General features: G+C 35.3%; 1 protein-coding gene across 1 annotated transcript in view; it reads left to right on the top strand.

The window, feature by feature from the left end:
• Nucleotides 1-692: 692 nt before the first annotated feature.
• The window catches only part of PLCE1 (phospholipase C epsilon 1), a gene marked incomplete at its 5' end in the record, with an annotated part of 114,265 nt that continues 89,127 nt past the window's right edge, over nucleotides 693-25,830 (top strand). The window contains one exon of the mRNA XM_084210057.1: nucleotides 693-1,880. Within this exon, the coding sequence (XP_084066183.1) occupies nucleotides 693-1,880 (1,188 nt within the window). The remainder of the gene's footprint in view (nucleotides 1,881-25,830) is intronic.

The raw sequence follows: 25,830 nt of genomic DNA, 5'->3' as shown, positions 1-25,830 counted from the left end.
TTCTTTTTTCCCTTTTTATTTATGTGTTCAATTTCATTGTTACAGCTTCAGACAAATTAGTCTTCTGCAGGCATGTGGCCTTCCACAGTGAAGTGGAGAAGGCTATTTAAATATGTGAAACATGACAGTGATGTTCTAAAATTCTTCTGTGAAATTTTAAGACAGATTTAAATGTGTATTTTGGAATTCTCTAGGTCTCAGTACGATTATCTTGTGTTCTTGTGTTTGTAGTTGTGATGATGGATTTTGTGCCATGAATGCTGTTCACTATATATATGTCTTTTCTTTACAGAAAAACAACTTTGTGGGTGCTCTGTGGGAAGATGCATCTGTGACATGGAGTATGTGTTCGGTCATCTACAATCTGAGGCACCAGTGTGTGGGCTATATATGACAGAAGAACTAATTGTGGAGACAGTCCAGCTGAATGGCTGCATCATAGTAAAGAACTGGTTAAAAAATGTTAATGTCTCAAGCCAGTAATCCAAGTTTGGGAAAGCCTAGCAGCCTAACAGTAAAAGCAAATAATTTTTTGTAAACGGCGGTGCAAAAAGAACAAGCAGTCGATATACATTACCATGTGTTCCCTGATCCTTTAGCTTTCATTACACTGAAATCATGGTATGAGGATTGGTGGGGAAGGTCCTCCCCCCATCCCCAGCACACATCCAGCAACGAGAGACTGTGTCAAGATGACCTCTGAGGAGATGACAGCGTCTGTTCTCCTCTCTGTGGTACAGGGTAAAGTGATAGCTGCCCAGTCAGCTGGAGATGAAAATACTGAAAATGCTTTGGACACCAGTGTTATAAGAAGACATACAGCCAGTTCAGGAAGGCAAACCACACACAATCTGTCTTACTTACACAGAATTGAAGAAGAAAGTCTTCAGGGCTCAGTGCCCAAAATATTCCCTCTGGCCAAAGAACAACTGGCTAACGACAAGAGTAATGAAAACTTCTGGGAGAGGAGCAACTCCATCTCTGATTCAGTGGAATTTCTTAACATTAACTGTAACATTGTACAGAAAAACTACAAGAGCAATATCTCCTGCAGCCAATTGTATCAATCTTGTGCTCCTTTATCAGGGGAAGAGGCATGCCTGGAAACTGGAATTCCTGTTTCGCTGGAAAGAGCCATGCTTGCTGAAATTCAGTTGAAAATGAATGGACCTTCATTAAGAAGCCAGACAGCAGTAAATAAGAATGACAGCAGTGATCCTGATAAAGTAGCCTTTTTTCACTTACATTGTGCTAGTGAAGGGAATATATCAAAGGCTTTGTGTGGTTTACACAACAGCTTCCTTTTGGATGACTGCTTGCAGCCCATGAGTGATGGTGATGGTAACACCGCTGGTTCCCCAGCCTGCGCTTGCAGCATAATGCAGTTGACAAATAATTGTGAGCATAAAAACGGACAGCAGTTGTATGAAGATGCTTTAAGGGACAAGTTCTTATGTCTGGAAAGAGCACCACGAAAGGTTAAAGTGGCGTGCTCAGGTCACAACTTCTGTGGAAATAACTTCACTGGAAGAATGCCCTCAAAGCCCTTTCTGAGCCATTTTGAGGACTGCAATGATAACTGTGAAGAAGAGCTGGAAGAGGATTTTTTTAGAAACAAAAAGGAACGTTCAACGCTATTAATAAGACGTTTCTGTAAAAATGATAAAGAGGTTAAAAAATCAGTTTATACTGGAACAAGAGCAATTTTTAGGACTTTACCATCAGGGCACATAGGAACTGTTGCTTGGAATTATGTTGATCAAAGGGGGAACAACAGTGGCATGAAGCTTTCTAGGATTACAACGGAACAGCTAACTATAATTCAGTCCTTAATAAAATGGAAATTTAATTCCCATCCTGAGAAGTCTTTATGGTATGAGGTAAGCTTTTCGTAGTGTTTTTGGTTGGTTTTTTTGTTTCCTTGTTTGTTTTGATAATGTGATGACCATTCCATGACAAAAGTGGCTTCAGCTAGTAACATTGAATGGGATATTTCACTTACCCACATGGAACAAGCTTATGCTGAACACTGCTTTTTAGAAAAATGTATTGCCATCCTCTAAAATTCTTTTGGTTTAAAATAGACATGTGGTAAATATGTCTATAACTATATGTGTATAAAATTTATACATATTTGTCTATATACATATATATCAATGTAAAATGTGTATAGGTAAATATTTATACCTAGATTTATATATAAATTTGTTTCTTGATAAATATTCTTTGCATATGAGAATATAACACATCTATATACAGGATAAAAAGATATATACATTTTATAGGTATTTATATTTCAAACAGAAAAAGTATGTAGTATGCATTTATATTTTTTCATATGTATAATAGGTGTATAATTATTTATTATAATTCTACACATTTGAATATTTATAGCATATATGTATGTAAAAACATTTGGTATATATATTAATAATGTAGTTGTTCCATAAATATAATATTAGCATTATATACGAGAGTATTAGATTACAGTGAAAAATTTGTTGCTCAGGAAAAAAAAGCATAGTATTTCCCCAAGTTGAAGGTATTTCTATTTCTTTTACCCCTATTTTACAATAATAAAACAAGTAATACTTGAATAATATACATTTATGTGCTGATACTGCCCTGGTTTGTGTTCCCATAAGTTACATAACAGAAAGAAATCTAAGTTTAGAATGAAGTCATGAATGCATAAATTATTATTATAGAAATTACATAGCACATTGTTAATATTTTAAGATTTTAAGGACATTCCTAATTATTTTAAGTAGCAAAAGATTTTCTGTGCTGGTAGAAATTAAATAGTTGTTGATGTAATCTATAAAAGATTTTGACCACTGATTACTGAGCTTAGCAAAAAAAGGAGCTGTAGTTTTTCTCTGTTAAAATGTATTAATAAGCTTGGGTAAGGGAAAAATAATCAAGGTAAAGGAGTGTGTTGTCATATAAACTATGCTTATAAATTGGTCCTAAAAAAATGGAAATCTCTTCTTCTTGAAGAAATTTCTAGCAATTATTGCTCAGTGTCTTCAACAACTTTCAGTAGGACTGGAATGGAGGAAAATTTACATATTAATCTATCATTTACATTCATGTAAGATCACAGAATGCTACAGTAAAATTGATGAAACAAATATGAAATTTTGTCAGTGATAAGCGAAGACAGGACTCTGACTCCATGACAGTTGTGCCCTCTTGTAATATCTTCATGTCCATCTAGAAATTAGTATTTTTCCATTTAAATAGTTAATTGAAGACTTCTATAAACGTGTGTATGTCAGGTTTTTACCAGGTTGCAGAGCTTCGTGGTGCTGTTGATTGTTGTGAAATTCACCACACGGGTCAGTGGAAGTACAAACTTTCTGGGACAGCAGATGCGGTGAAGAGTGCATGATCGCTGTCCCACGAAGGGCTGAATATAATTCTGTGGGTTTACTTAACACAGTGCACCATGGTGTGTGCATGGTGCATTTACATATCATTATAAGTTTTATGGGGGAGAGATGGGGCAGTGTTTTGTAGCTGAGATAGCTGAAGGATGTGTTTATATTTTTTCACTGGACTTTTCCAATTTGACATGAGTTCCTTAGGTTTTATTATGCTTGCCTGTTTAACCACTTTCCACCACCACTGTATAATACAGTACAGCATTTTTGGGTGGGAGAGCTTTAATTTGAAGATTTTTCTGTAGTCTCTATGTATGAACTCAGAAACAAAAGTAGTGAGTATTCACTGAATAATTATTTAAATAGAAAAAGTTCGGTCTCCCAAGTCAGCAAAAGATAAACAGGCACTGTAAAGTACTTTGCATAACTACAATGCACAGAATGTTTTTCCTCAGTTTAAAACCACATGTTTCTAAGTCTTTCTTCAACCAAATGGACACTAAAACTGTTTTTCTTATCAGCCTTTGTATATAAACTCCTTATGTACAACATGCATCAAGTTCTCTTAGCATTGTTTTCTTGTTATTTCAGTGTCATATATTGTTTCTGCAATAATATTTGTATGTGTTTATGGCTTATATTATTAGCATTATAGATGGATTTTTACAAACATAGAAATTAACTTAATGGATGTCAGAAATATATGGACCTATTGAACATATGAACTGGGTTAAAATAATTTAATGAATTATGGGCATTTGTAGGAATCTTTCATGCTAATAATCAAAGGAAGAAGGAAAAAGTAGTAAATGAATGTGGTAATTTGTTCTTCCTTTCCCCTTATCTCACCCTTTGAGCATGCATTCTGTTTGGAACAGCTAAGTGAACAGTAGTTCTGTTCTTCAAGAGAAAAAAAAGTTGGAGAAATTAAGTTTTCATAGCAGTACTGGTGTAACATGGAACAATAGAGACCTTTATATTTTAAAGCAGGAAAATGTGGGTTTCATTTGTGCATATCCCTTACATAAAAATTCTAGCTCTAATAAAGGAAAGGCACTGAACTGTCGTTTGGTTAAGTGATTTTTTCTTTTTTCTTCCTCTGCATAGGGAGGTGGGCCTAAGGATTTGCACTATATAGAAAATACATGATGTTACATTTTTCTTCATGTAGCATATTATTACTGTTGATAGGTATTCATATGCAGACTTAAACACCTCTGGATTTAATGTATGTGTTGTATGAGGAGAGAAGATCTTTATCTTGAATATTTTTTCTAATTTTGCACTTAGTTTTTGTAGCTAAATACAGTGCAGCATTTACCCTTATCAGATGGGTGTGTGTAACATGGCTGTTGTACCTGTTCAGGAGACATTTGCTTGTCTGTGTTGGAACAGTGCAAGCCCCTCATATTAGTACATAATTAGGGAGTCACAAGTGCAAGGAGTTTGCCATAAAGCAGATCCTGAGAGTGCAGGCTCTGGTGTTGGCTTTGCTTGAGCAGTTATCCACTGCTTGGGTTCAGCTCAGCTGCACTGTGTTAGCAGTCTGACTAATTCCTAGAGTCAGAGTTTCTGGGATCTGTGAGATGTAAAGTTCAAAGAGCTGAAATACACTTTGTTTTTTGCTGATATGATGGTGGTTTTGCTGTGGTGGTAAAGTAATGTGACAAAAGTAAACCTGTCCACCATTGACTAAGATCAGAAATCTGGGCAGCTCACTGGGCTTTCACAGAGTGATTCTCTCAAGCTATGTAAGTGACCTCAAGATCTGCAGATGGCAGCTGCAACAACATAGTTGCAGCACATAATAGCTAAATTCTTTACTTAAGCTTATTTTGTAGGCGTCAGTACTATCTCTGCTGTGTCATTACATTCCTGGTGCCAGTAGTTTGAGCTTTAAGAAGCAAGAACTCTGCTGCCTTGCTCAACTCTGCTCTGATGGAAGTTAGCACTCTAATATACCTGACATTCTTCATAGTTGCTAAGTTACTAAAATGCCAAATACTAATTAGGCAACAATTAAAGAAAATATTAATTGCTCCATGTCTGTTCCCATGGAGAATAGTGATTCTGTAATGGATTTACCTTGTGGGAGTTTTTCATAATTCATGTAATGATTTGGTATAGTAGTTCAGCATTTGTTAGCATCAGGTTTTTGGTTTTTTTCCCCTGTGGTGTCCATGGTGTTTTTATGACTCCTGTGTTAAATGAATGGAATGCAAAGATTTGTGAAATGCATGGCTGATGTAAGGAGTTGTGTGTTAAGATTTCTTTATTTCCATAGAGTTGAGCTATAATCAGTTGATAGTGTCTGTTAACAAAAAGTTCAGGAGAGAAAAAAGATTTGGAGGTAAAAAATTTTTATTTTTTGTAGAAGTTTTATAAAAATCTATATTTAAAAATTTTTAATAATGTGGAATCTAAAATAGTCATCTTGGATATTTTTTTTTAAAATAGAGCTAGGTACAAGTTGTTTTCTGTTTAATAGATAGTATTTTAATTGTTGTTTATAATTGATTTTTAATTCTTAATAGATTCTTAATTACAGTAAACATTTTGTAATTAATATAAATATTGATTTTAATTTTGAACCTGTAGAGAGATCTCAGTTCCCTCCCTCTGCTGTCCTCCTCCCTTCCAGAGCTGTATCAGCAGTTCTAGTCAGTGGATGCTTTTGTGGCATTTCTGAAAATATAGATAGATTGAGTATTTCACTATCAGTCATGGAAATAATGTCTGCTTAGGCTATTTCAACAACAGTTGCATTAACCAAATGCAGGAACTTGTTACTGCAAATGCTAACACATGAACAAAGGAAGGGTTAGTAATGCTGTGTGTGTGTAAGAACATTTTTTGGTTGTTTTTCTCGGGTGTTGAGTTAATTGTAACCTTTAATTGTCAATATTTGTCAGAATGAAGAGTGTAGCCCTCTTTTATATCTAGTAGTATTTTGGAAGATACACTTTTCCAATGTATTCAAAACATAATTTATATAATGAAGACACACATATTGATTCTTAAGAAGTGAAAGAAGAACTTGAAAGCATTTGATTACCCTCTGTACTAGTATTAATAAGCTGCATAGGAGTCCCAGTTTATGTGCTGTGTTTCAGTCACATGACTGATCTGATTTATTAGACAGAAAGCTTGTGGAGTGTCCACGTGAAATCACCTGGACACAAGTCTTATTAGTAAAGTTATTCTGCCAAACTCTGTGAGATTCACAACCCACAAAGTAGTCTAAAAAAATAAATTATTACTGACTTTCACTTCTGGGTTGTTTTTAATTGTTTCTGTAGGAATTTCAGGTTTGCTGTCATACCATCTTTCTGTAAGAATTATGTGCTTTCCCACACAAGTACTTCTTGCTATATATTTTAAAAGATGGAATTCTTCAAATGGACTTTTACTCTCTTCCCTCACAGTTTTCCCTGCGTACCTGAAATGTAACATTGCTCTTCAGGCTAACATTTATGCTGTACTTGTACTTGTATTTACAACAAAAGGCTACTTTGTGATTCTGTGGTGTGGAGTACAGGCGGATTTGAGATTTTTCGGCTTTCCATTTTGAAATAAAACTTCTAGTCTAGAATGCTGAAAGGAATTTACAGGAAATAATAACATAAAGCAAATAATCTGCAAGTGGTTGGAGTGTTTCTCCACTCTAACAATAATTTTTTATCTGACTGTGCATGAGTATTTTGCCTGTTAAAATGACATTGTGCTTTTTAGACATAAAGGTTTATTTACTTAGGGTAAAGTAGTTGGTAGGTAAGGACAAACAGGTTTTTATTCTACCTGGACCCAGTATTTCTCATTTCTTTGTTTGAAGAAAAAAGTTAATGAGCAGAATTGACTATTTGGAAAAAAATCAGGGAAGCAGGAGAAGAGCCAAATAGGCATGAAATTATGTTTTCCCTTCAGTAAGTACTGTAAAAATAAATTGAACTTTTAAAAATGAACCTCTATACTTGTATTTGCTTTGGGTTGAGTTACTCCAGCTTGAAAGGCTAGCTTTAAAACCAGAACATTTACCCTCTGTCTGTAGAAGTCATTTTACTACCATAATGTGATAGGGTTTGAGCTAAATTGCATAATATTTTGTATTATTTTACAGTTGCCTTATACCTTTAACAACATTGGGCCAAATTATGAACAATAAGTTTTAGCAGTGACCACACTTAGGTATTTAGAGCCAATAGTGTGGGAGTCTTGGCAAGAGCATTATATTATGCTTTCAGTTTTTCCACATTTTCTGACTTTCCTTCTAGTGACTGTTCATTAACTGTAAAGAAGCATGAAGGTCTGGTTTAGAAAATCTCCCTGCAGCACATTAAAGGGTTCATTTTAGAGTGTTAGAGTTGGACACTTTTCTAAATTCTTTCTCAGTTGAAACTAAGTTATCTCCATTACCTGTATGAGCTGTTGAAAAGCTGGGTTGTTTACTCTGGTGTAAGTTAATAAAAACTGTGCCATATAAATATGACTCTGTTGGTGAGTGAATAACTAAAATCTGAATTTATGAGATTTCATATACATTTTAATTTATCTTGCTTTTCTACAGTCTTTCAGAATATTTGTAAAAAATTTTTCTAAAATGAAATAAACTTGGCTTGACAGTAATTGGTAGGCCTATACCTTACCAGTATGATATTTCAGGAACAACTTAGGGGAAAAATGTCTGTTGGAAAATTTTACTTGCCACAATATCTAAGGCATCCTCCATAAGATATGAGGCTATTTGGTTCTTCTATGTTTGAAAAGTGATTGGGTAATGTACAGTTATGAGCCCTCTTGTCATGAAATTTTCTTGAAAATACGGACTAGTGGCAACCTAAAAGTCGAAATAATGATTGAACATGATACAGCCATTAAGCACTGTCCAAGTATGTATGGGCTGGACTATCAAGTGACAGAAGGCTCTGAGGGTGCTCCCACACCAGTCAGAGCTAAAGCCACCAGGGCAGCACTGGAACCAGGGTGACTCAGGGCAGTGTGACAGCACACAGCCTTCATCCGGAATGCCACAAGTGGGGCAGTGCTGGAAACAGTGATTTAGCCCTGGAATTTGGAGCCACTTATTTATTTATTTATTTACTTATTTTTGTTGCCCTAATAATTTCACTTGACAATGATATAGTTAGACACTATTATTTACCTGTAAAACACACGTATCAGACAGTGCTTTTATTGTCCAGCAAATCATGTGAAAGTAAAAATTTGTTTAATATTTTCAACTGTAACCAGATACATTAATTTTTGAACTGAGATTGAAGACTTGCTTTTAGTATAGAAAATACTGGAAGATGGAGACCTACAGAGAAGGTTGCTGTGATAGCACAGAAGCCTGCAAAACTAATGAAAAAGTTTATTTTTGTCTTGAAATCAGCACCTGCACTTGTTGCAGGACTCTGAATATTTTAATGAACTCTTATGAAAGTAGGGGGTTTTTTTTCTCTTAGCTTTTCCAGTAACTGTAATGCCTGTTGAGTGTTGCTACCATTTGGACTTTGAATCCACAGTAAAATAATGTAATCTTCTTTTAAGGTGATTAAAAGTGATTGTTATGTACTGGTTATTTTCATGCTAGTCTCTCAACACTGTAAATATTGTTTTCGAGCAATCAGAGTGGATACAGACCTTCATTAGTAAATAGCGGACAAAACAAAGGATGTATTATTAGCTGCTCCAGTTTCATGTTACAGCAGTTATAGTTCTTGGAGTGTTTAGGAATTCCCTTCAAGGATTAGAGAATGGGTGAAATCCTGGTCATACTGTAATCTGGTTAAAATCTCCTATTGGGATAATGTTACTTGGAAGGAGAAAAAGAAGCATGTACAGAGTGAAGCTATTGGGTTCATGTGAACCATAGCTTTATGTCAAATGTTTTAAGAGACAGACGTGTGCCAAGATGACAGACAAGCTTAGATTAAACACTTCTAAAACTACAGTTTTATACTAAAAAATATTCCCTATATAAATATATGTAATGCATTGTAGTATAGCTCAGGTGGGATCATTAACTTAATAAATAAAAGTTCCCTCAGTCCCCATTAGTTGCTTATGCTGTTTTTTACTGGCCATGTTATCACACAGCTTGGAAACCCTGCTTCTGGACTTGAATCTGTGTCCTAGCTGTTTTACAAACAAGTGATGATCTCATCTGTACTCTAGACTAAGAGGCAGTTAGTTGTTAGTGAGCTCACTCAGAGTTTGAAGATAAACTCCCAAACACTCTCCATATGCTGGGGCTAGATTTCCTTTTATCCTCAGCAAGCTCAGTAGCTGTGTGCTGCACTGCAGTCTGCAGAAGAGACAGATCCTGTAAGTTTCCAGTGAAGGAGAGGGGGTGGAAACCCACCCTCAAATTTACCTACCAGTTATTAATATTAATATTAGGGAATTTTAGAGTTACGAGTATAAGAACAAAGAAAAAAACCAAGTTTTTAATAAAAACGTATACAACCAATCAACTATGAACTACTTCTACACTGAATAAAGTTCTGAATGATCATTCTGAATGGTTTGTCTTTCAGCAAAAGCATAAGAATGTATCCGAGGCCTGGAGAATTGTTCTAAATGTGATTTTGCGTTGGATCAAGAAAAATGCTCCAGAGAGCAAACTGTCCTCAATCTCCTGTTTTCAATTAGGAGTTTATCTTGAGTAACTTTGCGGACTTAGAGCATCCTGCAGCATGCTTGAGGCCATTATAGTTCTGACCCTTGCATATGTGAGATTTTTTTACTTTATATAAGCACATTGCTGTTGTTGTGGGAGCTGTAACACTGGACTTCCTGCCTGTTGTTTGCAATCTTGGGATTGCATTGGTGGCTTGTGTATGTCAATGTATGTATTTTCAAGGGAAAACATGTTATTTCATGAGCATTCAGAATATTTCCCTTTCAGGAAAGTAACTTGTATTCTGGGTTACTTATATGTCCTTTTGAAACTTACCTTACTTAAAATACAGTTAAGGGGAACTACAAGAGTGCAAAACCTTTTGCTGTGTGACCATTTCATTGAGATGTAGTGATTTCCTGTCACCATAAAGGAATTTTTGGTCTATTCATACCAAGTCACTCAACAGGGTTGGGGCTGCAGAAAAGACAGAGGTTATCTATAAGCATGAATTATAACATGAACCATATTTAACAACAGTGTATTAATTTTCTTATTTTCAGTAAGTACAGAAATAGAGGTGTTTTTTTCTTTTTTTATTGTTTTTCCTAACCAGCAAATTGTAGATAGACATTTATTATAGTTTGAATACATTCAAGCAACGAAGTTCTTTCATCTTCATTCAATTATTTGTGAATCATTGCATATGTAATTTAGCTTGCACAGTGATTCTTTGCACTTGGTTTGTAAAAACTGCAAATCCAGCCTTTGTAAATCATGATCACTTTTGAGTCATATTTTTTCTAGTTTTGAATAAATTTCTCATCACACTTCAGTTTTGACCAGCTGTTTCCTGTTTTTCCTCCCAGTGGTTCAGCTGCTGAGGAGATAAATGCATCAATGGTTTGTTTCAGAATTAAATTACATTTAGAAAATGATGGAAGAGTACAACAAATATGTTGGACACCATTACAAGTATGAAGTTATGCTGAAATTCGAGAGATGAAGTACTGTTTGCTATACCTAGGTGTTTCATATACTACAGGGCTTTTGCTGCACCAGGGACTCACTTGATATAGAAGAATTACCAGAATTGCCATCGGAAACACCAGGGTAAAGCTTTGTGTGGGGAATCTGGGTGTGCATGATGGAATTTTTCAAGCAGTTCCAAGTTTTTGTGTTTGCATGAGGATATTTTGATTTATCTGGTATATCATCTAGATAATTACCAGACCATTACATCATATTTTTCCTGTTCTGCCACCCCCCTAGTTTTGGACTGCTTTGGATAGATAATAGATTCATTTTTGTAATCATACAAATAACTTTGGAATTTAAAAACTGAGTTTTATATATATTTTCAGAGTAAAGCAGAGCTGGTGTATCAGGGAAGACAGGGAAGAGTTGGTACATGACCTGCCTATTAGAACTGGCTTGTTCAGTACACTTTGTCTCTGGTTTGTTCATGGTGAACTGACTCCAAATCCACATAAAGAGCAGATGTGTTTTGTCCTTGTTTCAGACATCTTTCTTCAGGACCTTTGAATGACTTAGTTACTAATATATAGTTAATAATGAAAATACTGCTGCCTATCTTCAGATTTGAGGTAATTTCTGTGTAGGATTGTGGAAGGATCACCTGTTGCCCCATTTTTTTTTTTCTTGTTCCAGAGTAGCAGGCTGTTCTGTGGCATCCAGCTGCACCTGTCCCTTGTGCTGATTTAGTCCTCCCCGGAAAGCTGAGTAGTCAGACTTTATTTAGTCTGCACCCTCTGGCACAATAGAAAAGTACACAGAGACAGTTGGTAGCATGTCTTCTCCTGTGGTCAGTCTACTGGACTGAGGGCTTTAAATATTCTTGACTGTTGGGTCACTGAGTTTCTTATCAGTGAGTAGCAGAGGAAGAGCTGGGTCTGTAGTGAAGGTCCCAGCTCCAGAACCTCAGGGCATGCATTTGCTCCCTTGGACAAGGTACCTCAGCTATTTTATTTACCCATTTGTACATTTGATTCCATTCCCATTTTAAGGGCTCTGCAGTCTTGACTACATGTGCCAGTTCTAATACTATTTACCTCAGGATATAGTCCAGCTCTTGCCATTTGAAAAAGTTTCACCATTGCAGTTTGCACTCTCTTCATTTCTCTGTGGCTTTTCCAAGCTCCTTCTCCCCAGGTTCCTCTTGGTGGCTGACTCCAAGATCTGCTCTCTTTCAAGGCTTCCTAACCCTGGAAGTCTCCATGGGAATTCTCATTAAATTCAGTGATAGGAAGGGGGAAGCATTTTCCTCTCTCCCTTGAAAATTCTAGTTATTTATAACTCCCCCTAACTAGCTTTGCTTTTTTTTTTTTTTTTTGGTCAAACCTATCAAATAGTTTTCTGATCTTGTCTTCTAGTGCCATTCTTGAGCTTATATTCATCACAGTTACTATTCCCTACACTGGTGGTCTGGATGGAGTCTCCTTTATTCTTCATTTTCTTTATAGAAGGAAAGAATTTCTCAACATATTTTTCTTTAGTTCTCTACTATTAGATAGTACCTTTTTGTAATATTCACAATCTACATTTGGCCAAGTGTAGTACTTAAGGCTGAAATTCCTTCTTTGTGAAATTGCATGGTCTTAATGTGCATTCCTACTTATATAAATCCAGCTCTGTGGAGCTCACATTCCCATGTGGCATCTGTCCCATTTTTAGCTGTTATATATCAGTTTAAAATTTTATTTTGTCCTCTTTTTTTCCATATTCTTTTTAGGGATTTTTTTTTTTTCATGGGAAGGTTAGTAAACAGCATTCCAATTTTACATTGGGTGATTGATATGCGAATGGTTGTACTATTACAATTTAAGACTGCAATTTCCTTTCCTAAAGAGCTGATATTTTTGGCCAAAGTTAAATCAAACTATGATAGAGCATAGTATGTTTGTAAAGGGCTTTTTCCTATTGTATTCATCAGGAAATAATAAGTGTTTGCTAATTAATATTTATATTAAGCATTGATGACCAGATTCCTCTAAATCTTGCTGAATTTAAATTCCACCAGTCTGCAAAAAACCACAAGGAAAATAACAGCCAAGATGAAAGCAGATTCAGAGGACATACCCATGTGGTTGTGACTCAGTGGATCTAAAAGAAAAAAAACTTTAAAACCCCTTTTTTCATTAAGTAAAAGACATGGAAATTGATTTAACAGTAGTGGGTGAACTTGCTAATGGGATATGAAAGGTAGTTAACTGAAAGAACTAATGAAAAGGAGCCAGTGTTCTATGAAAAACTTGGAAGGAAAATAAAAGAGATAGTTGACAAAGCGTCCTTTGAGTTTTGGGACTTGAAAAATGTAGAGAGCAAAAACCAACAAAATCTTGTTTTGAAACCTAACCAGAACTAAGAAATTTGCCGGTTTTCTGTGAAACTAAGACATAGGTAAACCAGTGCTAGTGCTGTCGCGATAGTTATGTACAGAGTTTGTACTTTCAAGTAGAAATATAAAGAAAATTAATGGAATTTGGAGAGAGATTACCAGCCATCATTTGATTTTTAAATCATTTGAATTGAGACACTTTGGCAAGGCTTGATGTGACAGGGCCAAGCATGTGTGGCAAGGCTCAGTAGTTGGGCAGTTTTACTACCTTCTTGGGTTTTTAATTAGATGATATTTTATAGGGTTTTTTCCTCAACAACATTTTTGCTATGGAAAATATTTGATAAACTGACCCGCTTTTTAAAAAATGGTTGTTTGTTTAAAAAAGGCAGATCTTCAAGAAGAGTTGGAGTTTCAAGTTTGTTAAAAATTGGTTTCAAATTCTTACCTGGTCAACAAATGAAATTAAATAAATGAAACAGAATGACACATCATTTTGGAAAGCTTAGAATAACAAAGTTTCTTAGAAGACTAAGATGAGGCATATCAAAATATTTAACACTGCTGATGCTAGTTTGAGTGTCTGTGCTTTCCAGAGACATGCAGACTTCCACCTTTCTCTCAGAGAACTTAGCCTAATACCATGGACAGATGCAATTGGTCTGACTGATGTCAGCCAATGGAAGCATGAAAGTTTGAACTGTTTGTCAGAGTTGAGTCCCGAAAGCAAGAGGTGAGATGATCTGAGAAAGCTTTGTGTATACAATAATTCTCATTTTACTTTTCTGACGTTAGACTTCACACTTTGGTGCTATTCAGAAAATATTGCAGCCAGAATCGTGTGTTTAAATTAGACATACAAATTTCCTGATTAGTCTGCTGGTAAAACTACCATGATTTTCAAGATGCTGAATGCCCTGTGAACCTCATAATCAGACCAGCAACAGTTAGAGGTCTTAGGGATTTACAGGTTTGATTTTTAGGAGTCCAGTTTGAAAATTTGGGCCTAAGTTTCACTGAAACACTCAAAGTATTGACAGGGCTGCTGCATCCCTGTCATCACTGATTTCCACTTAGACCTGGTTTGGATGTATATATACAGGCACATATGTATATAAGCAGGAGTAACTGTGAGAATGTGGTATGATACCCATGATGATAAAATATTTGTCTTTCTGCAGTCCTTTTGACAATAAGGCTTCTTTAGATAAGAATCCTTATACTATGTTTATGCTTACCCAGATCTCTGCAAGGATAGTTTTACAGGTGTAACTTTCCTAACAGAATGGTGTTAGCATCTCCTTGCTAGGAGAGCAAAGGCTAAGGTTTCAAAACAGCTCATAGATGGACTATGTGTATTTTATATGTGGAAATTATCTCATTTTTCTATACCGTGTTTACAGAACATGTGTTTTCATTTGTTGAAACTGTATGAATACTAAAATATAATTAAAATTTTTACATTAGGAAAAAAAGAGATAGGAAAAATCTGATCTTTGCACCTGTCATTGAAATTGCACTATATTTGAAGTAAAATGTGAGTTATATGCCATCTGGTGGATAGAATAATTCATACAGTTTTACTGCAAATCTTGATATATTTTCTCTGCTGCATTATTGCTTTTAATTGGCATTGGTGGGTATTTCTCCAGTCAGAAGTAAAGGGAAAAAAAATCTGAAAACTGAATTTGAGGCAAAATGGAATTCCAAACTTGGCATTTGTGTTTGATAGACGACTGGATGCTTAGAAGAAAAACTCCAAAGCCCAAATGGTAAAGAAACCATTTTCCCCTACTTCAAATATTAATTCTAAAGGTTTAAAATTTTGTACCAACTAGTCAAAGATCATACTTGATAGACTTTTCTCCAGGCTCTGGTTTATTGCAGATTACGAGGTGTTTGCCATGATCTTTGCAGATAGATTGGCTGTTGCTCTGTGTCTGCACTGACGCAGCAAGTGAGGCTGGGACAGCCTTTCTGAGCCCATACACCCATGTCCTACAGCAGGGTTCAGGTGCCTTTGCCCGCAGGTCAGAATTCCATTTTTCCACCCATTTGGAGCACAGTTTCATTAAATATCATTTTCTGCAGAAAGCCATGCTTCTAAAAATGTCAGATTGCTAGTTGGTGTGAATGCAGAGGTGACTTGACTATTTAAAATCCTAGATTAGGCAGATACAGTAAAGAGCATGGCCGCTATCAAATATTTCCCTTTGCACACAATGCTACATGGGGGCATGACTTCATGATACGCATCTCAGGTTGGTTTATGGAATAGACATAGTGTGGGATAACAAGTGCAGCATTGATGTCGGTTGATAGAGAATTTCTGTTATGTTGATGAATAGTTTTTCTTTTTTGCACTTTTATGGGCATGAAGGAATGTAACATCCTGTTGTCTACTGGAAGACTGATAGTACAGCTCCCTTGTTTTTTCTTCAGACTGACCAAATATCTGCAATTAAAAATATCTAAAATTACCTTTTTTAAAACTTACTATTAGCATATTAGAAAATAGTGGAAGTATTTCATAATGTCTTTCATACTGTGATATTTACTACAGATTTGATTACTAAAAGCAAGTTTGTGCTTAGAGTCTGAAAAGGAACAGGTTATTCAAATACATTGTAATCAATGCATGTGTGAAATGCAATTATCATCACCATGCTATGTCATTCTTGCACTAGCTAATGAAAAGGCAAGGAAAGAGCTGAAATACAATACAATGGAAAAAACAAGTAATGCTATTGCTTCCACATGCTCCTGATTTCCCTAATTCACACTAGCTCAGGTGTCTGGAGGTTTATTAGTTCAGTCATGGTGCACAAGAAGGAGATTTAATTGCACATGGAAGCATTCATGGTGTGTTTTATTACTGGAAGTAACTGACTACTTTAGAAATATTTTAAAAGATTCTTCTTGACAGTAAACTTGCTTAGAGTAGACTCAACAGACTAAGTGTATGAGACTTCAAACTTCATGGAGTTTTTATGCTTCTTGTAACTTAATTATTTCTCAACATTCAAAGATAAATAATGTTTAAAAATACAGTAGAACAAGTGGTCAGCTTATGTGCAAAAATTAGAGTTTCGCTGGTCAGGAACATACTCAGTAGAACATTGCTGAAATGTTGACAGGCTTATACTTCACATGGTCTGCACTCTTGCAGAAACATATATATGCTATATTGGGAGTAAATTCTCTAGTTTGTGCTTTGAATCTGACTGTGTCTAAAATGTTTTGTACGATTATTTACCCTCAGAAAGGCCACAGCACTTCAAAAGGTTCAACAAACATTGGTGTTGAAAGTTGCTTTGAAAAGATCCTTTCCCATAAACTTTTAAGCATTTTCCACATGCTGCTGTTTTCTCCCCCCTGAAATTTTGAATGACTTCTATCATATTCTTAAAAAAAAGAAAGTGTTCTTCCCATTCTGGTTGAATGATGGTCGGCCAAAGGAGGAGCTCAAAAAGAAGTCATTAAAAAAAAAAGGGGCATGTGTATAGGTATATTTTCCTAATGATTGTTGGGGAGAGTGTTTTTATGATATTTAAAGGGTATTAGGGGATTCCTTTAGGCAATTTGTAGTGAAGCCTTCCTCCACTATTCCAACTCAAGAGTGCAGTTAGGGAGGCTGGTCTTCTTCCATCCTGTGGGACCAAGTAGAAGGGTCAGGTCTTCTCACAGACTTTGCAGTGTCACGTAGGTCGCTTGGCCTAGATCCCGTGTTTTATTTAGGACAATTAGGTGTATGATGTATGTATCAAACCTTAGTTTTCTGAGATCCATCACTTTGCCAGCTTGGGAATCCTCAGAAAATGGTTAAGGTTTGGTTTTAGTGTTTTGCTGAATTTTTTCAACAAACCAGACAAAATAATCTTTTCCTGAGGTAAATTTGCCCATCATGGAGCCAACCTTTCTGGCTTTTTGTGCTTATATGGCTTGAACAGAGATGATATTTTCTCTTTGACAGTCTTATGCCATGACACTTATGTTTATATAAATATAAACAAAAAGAAGTTTTATTTCAAGCAAATTATCTTAATATAAAAGATTCATTTAGTTTGCTTTTTGTTGTTGAAATGTTAAAATGTCCTTTGTGTTCATATATGTATTTAAAAACATTTAAAAATCTGTATTTTGTAAAATGTTGCTCTTGGCAAAAGGATGAAAAGAAACATTTTTTCATGTAGAGAACAGTACAAACACCAAATAGAATAGATTATATAAAAGAACAATTGAAAATGAATTTTTTTTTCAGTCTTCAATGCTATTTATTTTAAACAAGTTTAGGCTTTAAAGTTAGTCAAGCCTCAGTACAGCCAGCGAATTTAAAAAAAAATGGAATGTCCCTCCTTCAACTCTTTACTATAACCTTTCAAATTTAGATTCCTTGTTTAGAACATCAATTGCCCCTTTTACTCTCTATTACTTGAATAACATTGTGGTCAAAGCTTTTTTCCTGTTTATATCATTATCAAGGCTATAGAAAACAATTTTCCTACCAGTAGGTGGAATCAGATGAAAATCTTAATTATTAAACACAGAGTGTCGCTGTATTTTCTGATCCAGCTGAAAAAAATCAGCTGAGTGGCTCCAGTTTTGAAGTTCAAAAATAATAGCAGCTTTCTAAAAAATATTTAGCTTAGAAGAATACAAATTTGACTAATAGAAATTTATTATTTCTATTTAAGAATACTATGACTTTGACACTGATTCCTTACATGCACTTTTGGAGAGTACTTCTGGGTAGGTTAAAAATGTTGCATGAAATAAATTTCTGTTATTAGTTTATGTCTGTTCAGTAGACAGTTATTCTTCTGGGCAACTTTTTCATAAAACTTTGGAATTAAAATCTTCAAATTACAAATACAAATATAAGATACAAAAAGTTACAGTGCTCGAAACTTATGAACATCTGGGTTTTATAGACACTATTTTAGAAAATAATTCTGATAACTTTTGTAATTTTTTTGTATTACATTTATTCTCAGACCTCTTATAAAGAAAGTGGGCAGTATAATTTCTTCTATATGTCTTACAAGCATTCAGAAGAAAAGAGGGAGTAAAGGTTTCCTGGTAGTATAGTGTGTATAAAGTTTTGGCAGTGTTAACTCCTAGTTTTACATGTAATTAAGGTACCAGGGTCAACACATATATCTCTTCTGAAAAATCTGAGTTTGTGCACAAAAGAGTGACTGATTCAGTCTAAGAGTGATTCATACGCCAGTTTATCTTCTCCTAGCTGATTGAAAGAGGTATGGAATCCTTTGGAACGCTCAAGCAGGAGAAAAGGTTTGTCCGGCCTTCTTGTATTCGTGGCAGTTGAGGGAGAGTTGTTCAGCAAAGGGCAAGAGGCTGAAGTTAGACAGATTTTCCTTCTGATTCTTTCTTTGTTTTCACTTTGAAAATGTTATTTACATACTCATTTTTTCCATGGGTTCTGTATTTGTAAATCTATAATAGTCTTATGTACTGATTTTGGGGTATAGCTTGTTTTCCTTCTGGGTGTTTTGGAAAGTGAGTGAAAATATTCACCCACCCAGTATTGTAAAACTTTTCAGCAAACTTCAGAAATTAGGAATTATACAGGAAAGAAAATGTTAAGGTCTTTAGTGATGGACAGTGCAGATTTTCCAGCTTGTCTTTGGTGGGTATAAAAGTTCAAGTTAGGCTTCAGTCTTTTTTTTAAATTCTGCTAAAATGGTCTCCTGCATTCTTGCCTTTCGTCCTTCTTTACTGGTGTAATTTTGTGTGCTGGAGAGTTCCCATGTATGTTCTAGGAGGAAATAATTTTTCATGAGAATGTTTTTCTCCTTTCACCGAGGACAAGCTTTCCAGGGATGGTTTGGATCAAATCATACAGAATATTTGTGATGAAAAGCATAATTTACTGGAGCTCAAAATGCAGCTCACACTTTCTCAGTGAAAGGAATGGGGTGTTAAATGCATTGCAAATGCATGTCTTGGTATGGACACAGGTTCCAAAATGTTTGAAAAACTAAAGCCCTTTGGGAGAAACCTACACAGACAAATTCATGAAAGGTATGTGGGAGAACTTGTTGCATCAGAATTCTCCATCTGGGGTTTTCAGCTATGGGACACACTTGGCAAGCAGACCAGAGAGAATATGATGACTGTTGTCTTCTTTTTTTCCTTTCCCAGGATGTATACTGTAGTAAAATTCCTTGCAGATATGCACTCTCTCCAGTTCCATTCAGACAGAAGCAGAAAGCTAATGAATTATGGATTTAAAGATTTGTAGGAAATATGGAGTTTGCCTCTGTTCCATAGCACAAAGTTTCTGCTCTTTGCAATGTTGAAGAAGGTCACTGTGAAATTAAAGCCATATTAGAATTGGCTGCTCTTAATTAGGAGGTCAAATAGTCAGTCTTCTGCAGAGATGGATTGTTCTCTTTGGAAGGAAAACAAAGTTGAGTAATGGAGCACCTTCACCTTTTTGTCATGAAAATCCCACAGCTGGGGACAATGTCACCTTCTCTGAAAACATGTCACACCATTTATGACTTGTGCTGGCACAATAAACTCTAACTCTCATCCCTCAGGCATTTGTAGTGGTTTGTTTACCTAAAATTCTTTGACATTGTTGAGAAAACATTGCTTTTCTTCCTTGGACTGAAAGAAAAACAAACCCCAAAAAAGCTGTTGATGTGGGTTGGAGGGAACAGTGTTGTTCATCTGTTGGATTCCACAGATGAATGGAACCTCTTGTAAATCCATATGTTATGAGACTGAAAAATACATGAAAAGTGTATTTGACAGGAAAAGCATTAGTTTTCTTGCTGACCCTGTGCTAAGATGAAGAGAGCAAGGATGTCTTACAGGTGCCTGACTCCTGACTGTGTTAGTCATGTCAATACTTTACCTCATGTCCTTCATGTGATACTGGAGTTCCTGATGAGAGGTTAGAAACAACTCAGAACTGACAACTTAAATGAATGTAGACTTGTCAGCTGCCTCCTCTGTCTTCTGTCTTCCTTTTTTTTTTTTAATATGTTTGTGTGTATGTATGTGCAGGGACACGCTTCAGAGTGCTGTCAGTTTAGTTAGATTGACAAGCCTAGTTGTGTAGAAAATAATATGTTCCAGACCATAGGGACATGATGATCTTAAATTCAACTGAGAGAGAACATCACCAGACTATACATGGAATTTAGATTGCGTTATGTTTTTCTACACAAACCCTAAGTTCCCAAAAGAAGGAGAGAATTTAATTGTTTATCTGCCAGAAGTGCACTTAAATTCTATTTGAATAAATCTGTTAGATTGTTGTTTTGTTGGGACTGCCAAGAACGGATTGGCTGTCTTGAAGTATTTCTTTGCATAGTGGATCATGCTGCACATTAAAGAAGCTTAAAAGAAGAAAGCAGTTTCTGTACTAAATGGTATCAGGGTTCACACTTTGGATAATGATGTGGTCGTGGGCACTTAGAATGAAGATTTTATTATGGACAGCAGGAGTTAGGAATTTTCAGTTCAAATTACTTCTTTTGTTCAGGTGATTTTTTTCTAAATTCTCAAAGAACATTTCTGCAGCATTTGTGGAGTAGTAGCTATGAAAGACTATGAACATAAGCAGCACACAGTATATATAGGTAAAGCTATAGACTGTAGAGCTGCTTAGCTAAATCCATTGCATATTTTTAATTTTTTTTTTCAGCTACCTTCTTTCAAAGCCATTTTGCTAAGAAATAATTGTCTCCTTTAAAACATCCATATACTTGAAAATGTCAATACATTATGAACTAAATGCCTATAGGTGCCTTCCAGCAAACTTCAGTTTTATATTGGAATAAATATCCTTGTAATTAAGAAAGACAATTACAACTCTTTGTCTGAAGTTTATCATATTCATTCATTATATTAAGTTTTTTTAATTCAGAACAATAATTGTTCCCCTACTTACAGTGGAATTAGAAGCTGACACTGAGACTGGAATGAATATAGTAAAGATGAACATCTCTTTATTGATAATCTCCCAGTAAATGTAGGGCCACCTGCTATGCAGAAAGTGGTTTTGTTGAAATGAAGGAACAGGATTCTCATCTGAGATATCCATTATTTAAAATATTAGCAGGTAGAACATCTGATAACATTTCTCTCTATTTCCAGTATAACATTGGCAGACTGCTAAAGGAGAATAGCAGTGACTTGTAGTTTCAAAATATGTATGATAATGGTAGGGAATTTCTTTGAGGAGCTAATCTGTTTTGCAAACCTCAGCCTGGTTAGAAGTCTGTCCAATGTGTTTTCTGTAGGAGAGGTATCTTATAAGATTTATATGATATGTCTCTATCAAAGACTCTAGATTTGGACAGATGCATTTCAACAGGAGTTAATCATGAGCAAGAAAGCAGAAGGCTGAGTGGGTACGTCCTATGTTATTCTGTGAAGAAACACTAATTTTTGGGCACAAAATAGGGAAGAGGAGACTACAGCTATTCCTCTCGGTCATTGCCCATATGGACTCTCCTTCCCGTGTTGTGTTACTGTTGCCCTTTTGCTCAAAAGTAATTGGTCCATCTCTGACTCCAAAAGATATAATGAAATTGGTATATATGGAAGAGGTGTTTACCCTGTTCTTTTCATGCTTGGGAATTCCAAGGGGTTGTCTTCTAGACACAAATCTGTATGGGAACAATTAATCAAATTTTGGAAGATCCTAAAGACATCATTTCTTGTCAATCAAAAGTATATTTTCCCTGAATATAACCACTAAAATATTTCTTCCAGCTTCCAGCACTTGAGAAAATAAACTGGAAATTGGTATTATGGAGTTTGGATACTAAAGCACATGTTAAAATATCAAAGCAATACCAGAGGATCAGTTATTAAACAAATTATTTTTTCTAAAGAAAAGTCCTTCACATGTAGTTGTTTTATGATATTTCATTATTTTTAGAGAGAGGAAAGATTCTGTAGAAAAGTTTATAGTATGAATCCTAGGAAGTCTTATTCAACAAAAGCATGCATGTGAAATTGTTCTTGCTCCAATTTTGGAAGGTGAGAAAACGGTATTGTAATCCCAGAGCCTAAATACTTAAAATGGTTCTAATGTACTGATCTTTGGGGTGTTTAATGACAAGGTGTTAAGAAGTTTTATAAATTTTTTGTATAGGCTTAAGCTACTTTCTGCTATTTTTCTGTTACTTCCCTAGATGATCTTGTATTTAAAATTGATAGTCCTGATAAATACAATAATATTAAAACATTTGTTATAGGGTTTTTTTTTCCCAGAAATCATTATATCTGTTTTCTTTGAACATAATGCTCTCTGCCATGTGCCTTTTTAATGTACTTGTTGCTGTCTGTTAATTATTGTAAGAGAATACCGAATGAAGCTATAATGTTTTACTAATAGTTGGACATTTTGCATGCTTTTTACTTTCTCAGCATCCTAGCATGCAACTGTAGCATACCTTTTAAGATTTTTTTCTTCTGTGTGTTTCCATAACTGTTAAGAAAGGTATCTTAAAGACAGTAAGTGGTGTGTCATGTTAATTAAAAAGAATTCAGAAGATCCGCAACTCTCACATTTATGTCACACTTTCTGCTACTCACTGGTTCTTCCAAACTCCTGCTAGTCAGTGGTTTTCCTCCTTTCACCTTTGTCATCATTACTTTTATCACATACTTCTTTTTTTTCTCCCTTCCATAACTTGTTATTCTCACCTATAATCTTTTTTCAGTCAGTATTTGTTCAGAGATCACGTTACTGAAGAGCAGTATTTGGGGGATAACTAAATACTGACAAGGCCCACTTCTGAGATAAAGTTACCCAGGTTACCAGATATGGAACTATTTATGTTTATTTGAAGTGTGACCCACTTTAAGGACCTTTTCTGAGGAAAGCCACAATATAGCCAGTGTGCTGCAGTACTTTCATGTTGGCTCCATCGTGTATCTTTAATTACCAAAAAAAAGGATTTGTAAAGCTGCTTGTTTCAGTTTCTGCCCTAGCAAAAATTCTCCTTCATCTACTTTGTGTTCCTCTGGGACGCTCTTAAAGTAGAATGCAGCTGTCCTTGGAATTTTTAGGCTTGCAAAAATGACTTGTGCACCAGGCCTTTCCTTTATAAATTGTGCCCCCTTGTGAAGAAATATGGTGGGTCAGTAGGAAGGACAGCATGAGAGCAGAGCAGTGTATAGCAGCCTCAGCCGTGTGCTTGGGAACTGGTTCTAGAGGATTGTAATTAGAAATATTCCTCTTTGTTTATATACTTTGTCTCAAAGTTTTTCTCCTATTAATCTGTACAATTTCTGCAGTAGTATGATTGTATTAGTAGCTTAGAGGTGAGGAATCTAATGTGGGAAGAATCATTTTACTTTTACTTACAGTGAGTTTACATCATGCCAGTGACCTTATTTTCTGTATTTATAAATACGTTTTAGAAATTGCTTCATGGCTGGCATTGTAAATTAAATTTTTCTGTAAATTCATACAATACCAAGCACAAGGCGGTGCTTTCAGATAAATTTAGCATTACATCATTTCATTTGCAGTAATGTAAACACAAACTCCAGTAGGCCTACAAAATTAAACATTAAGTGTATCAGATTTTATTATCTGTGTGTCTGTGATCACATTGAAATGCTTATGGAGGTTTTACAAGGAACAAATTTCCACAGACTGTTGGGAAGTAGACTTGCAGGAGCTGCAGAGGTGAGGCAGCACCATGTGCAGTGCAGCGACCGGATTAAGATTTGGCAGCACAGTTCTTTTCTCTGCAGGCTCTCAGGCAGTCTCTGTAGACGAGAACAGACTGTCATCGTGTGTTGCTGAAAGCCAACCTGCTTGTGTTGGCTTGTTTCAATCTCTGTAAGTTTTGTCATTTTTCCTGCCAGTTGATATGATATGGATATGGTGAAACACAAGGGAAAAAGGTATGGTTCATGTAATATAAATTGTTAAAAAGTTTTTCTTACTGCAGGGATAATAGGAAAGCTTTCCTTCGTCAGAAAGAAGAATGTAGTGGTGGAGAGAAAGATATTCTTTCTTTATTAAGCAAGATATTTCTTTCTGGAGCAACGTTCTTTTCAGTCAATACTTATCCTGTAGATGTAAACAGTTAGTAATTTTGAAAAGTCTGTGTTGTTTTCTTTTTATTTAAAATAGGCATACTGCATGTGAATGTTTACAAGCTTATTGTGTTTGATTGTAAAGCCACTTACAGAATTTTAGCACATAAAGTTATAAAAGTCTACTTTTTGCCTAATATTGGGTTCTAACTTTATAAATAATGTTTATTTTTCTTGCTTTATTGTTTTGATAAAATACTTAGATGCAGTTAATGAAACCTCCCCAGTGAATTTCTGACTCTTGATGTGTGAGAAATACTGCATGTACAGCAAGGATTTATAGAAAACACTTGATGTTTTTTAGTAAAGTATATTGAAATAATAAGCAAAATATGTAAGACTTGTTTTTTTGAATATGCAGTAGAATATAAATGGAAAATAATTCTGTAGCTATCACTTCACCCAGTGTAATCAATACAAAACTGTTCAGTAGAAATGCAATCAGGATGACATTTGATTATTATGTATATTTTTATAAATGCTAAAAATTTGGTTTTGTCTTATTTTCCCATCATGTGCATGTGAAGCTAAAATTACACTAACCACTAGTGATGATAGAGAATTGTTTCATTTTCTCAAACATATGTTGTTCTTTCACATAGTCTAAAAAATTTGGAAATTGTCTAATGTTTAAATGTACTGGACTAGTCTTCCAGTAAAGCGCTATGTTTCAGGAATTTAAACTGAACAGTGCTTTTGACTTGACAAAAGCAATTTATTGTGTAGGTTGGTTAATGAGGGATCTAAGTACCTGCTTGTGAAAAATAACACAATGCTGTTCTTATTTGTACATGAGCTCTCATGATTATTAAGAATAAGTTGTGATAGTTGCACTTAATGAACACAAACTCTCTAGCTCTGTGACAACTTTTCTTACTTTCACTTAAGTAGCAGGAGTTTGACCTTTCTGATACCTTTGTAGTTTGGTTAGCTTTATTATGTTCAAATCAAATGACCTGGGAACATTATGAAAGAGCTTTGAGGTTTTTAGTAAATGGTCCAAATATTAATTTTTTCTTTGTGTGGCTAAAAAATCATAACACAAAGGGCAACTAAAGGTTGATACATTAAAAATATGTTGTTGTATATACTGTGATAAAGTTTGGCAGCATTAGGTTGTGGGACCTACTTTCTAGGAAGCAGAATAAATGCATAGGAAGATAAAAGTTCCTGTTTTGAAGTGTATACACAATGATAAAAAAGGCGAGTTGTGGGTTATACAGATAGGACATTTTACTAAATGACCATATTGCTAAGTAGCATGTGAATATGGGGTTTTGCTGATCTGTTAGTAAGTCCAGGGCACTAATGTCCTGTAAATGAATAAAATACAGTCAGCCAGTCAGAAGATTAAAACAAAGAATGAC

This window comes from Fringilla coelebs, assembly GCF_963513975.1.
Source record: "Fringilla coelebs genome assembly, chromosome: 8".
NCBI lineage: Eukaryota > Metazoa > Chordata > Aves > Passeriformes > Fringillidae > Fringilla > Fringilla coelebs.
The sequence above is the reverse complement of the archived record's forward strand: the minus strand, read 5'-3'. Positions and strand labels throughout refer to the sequence as shown.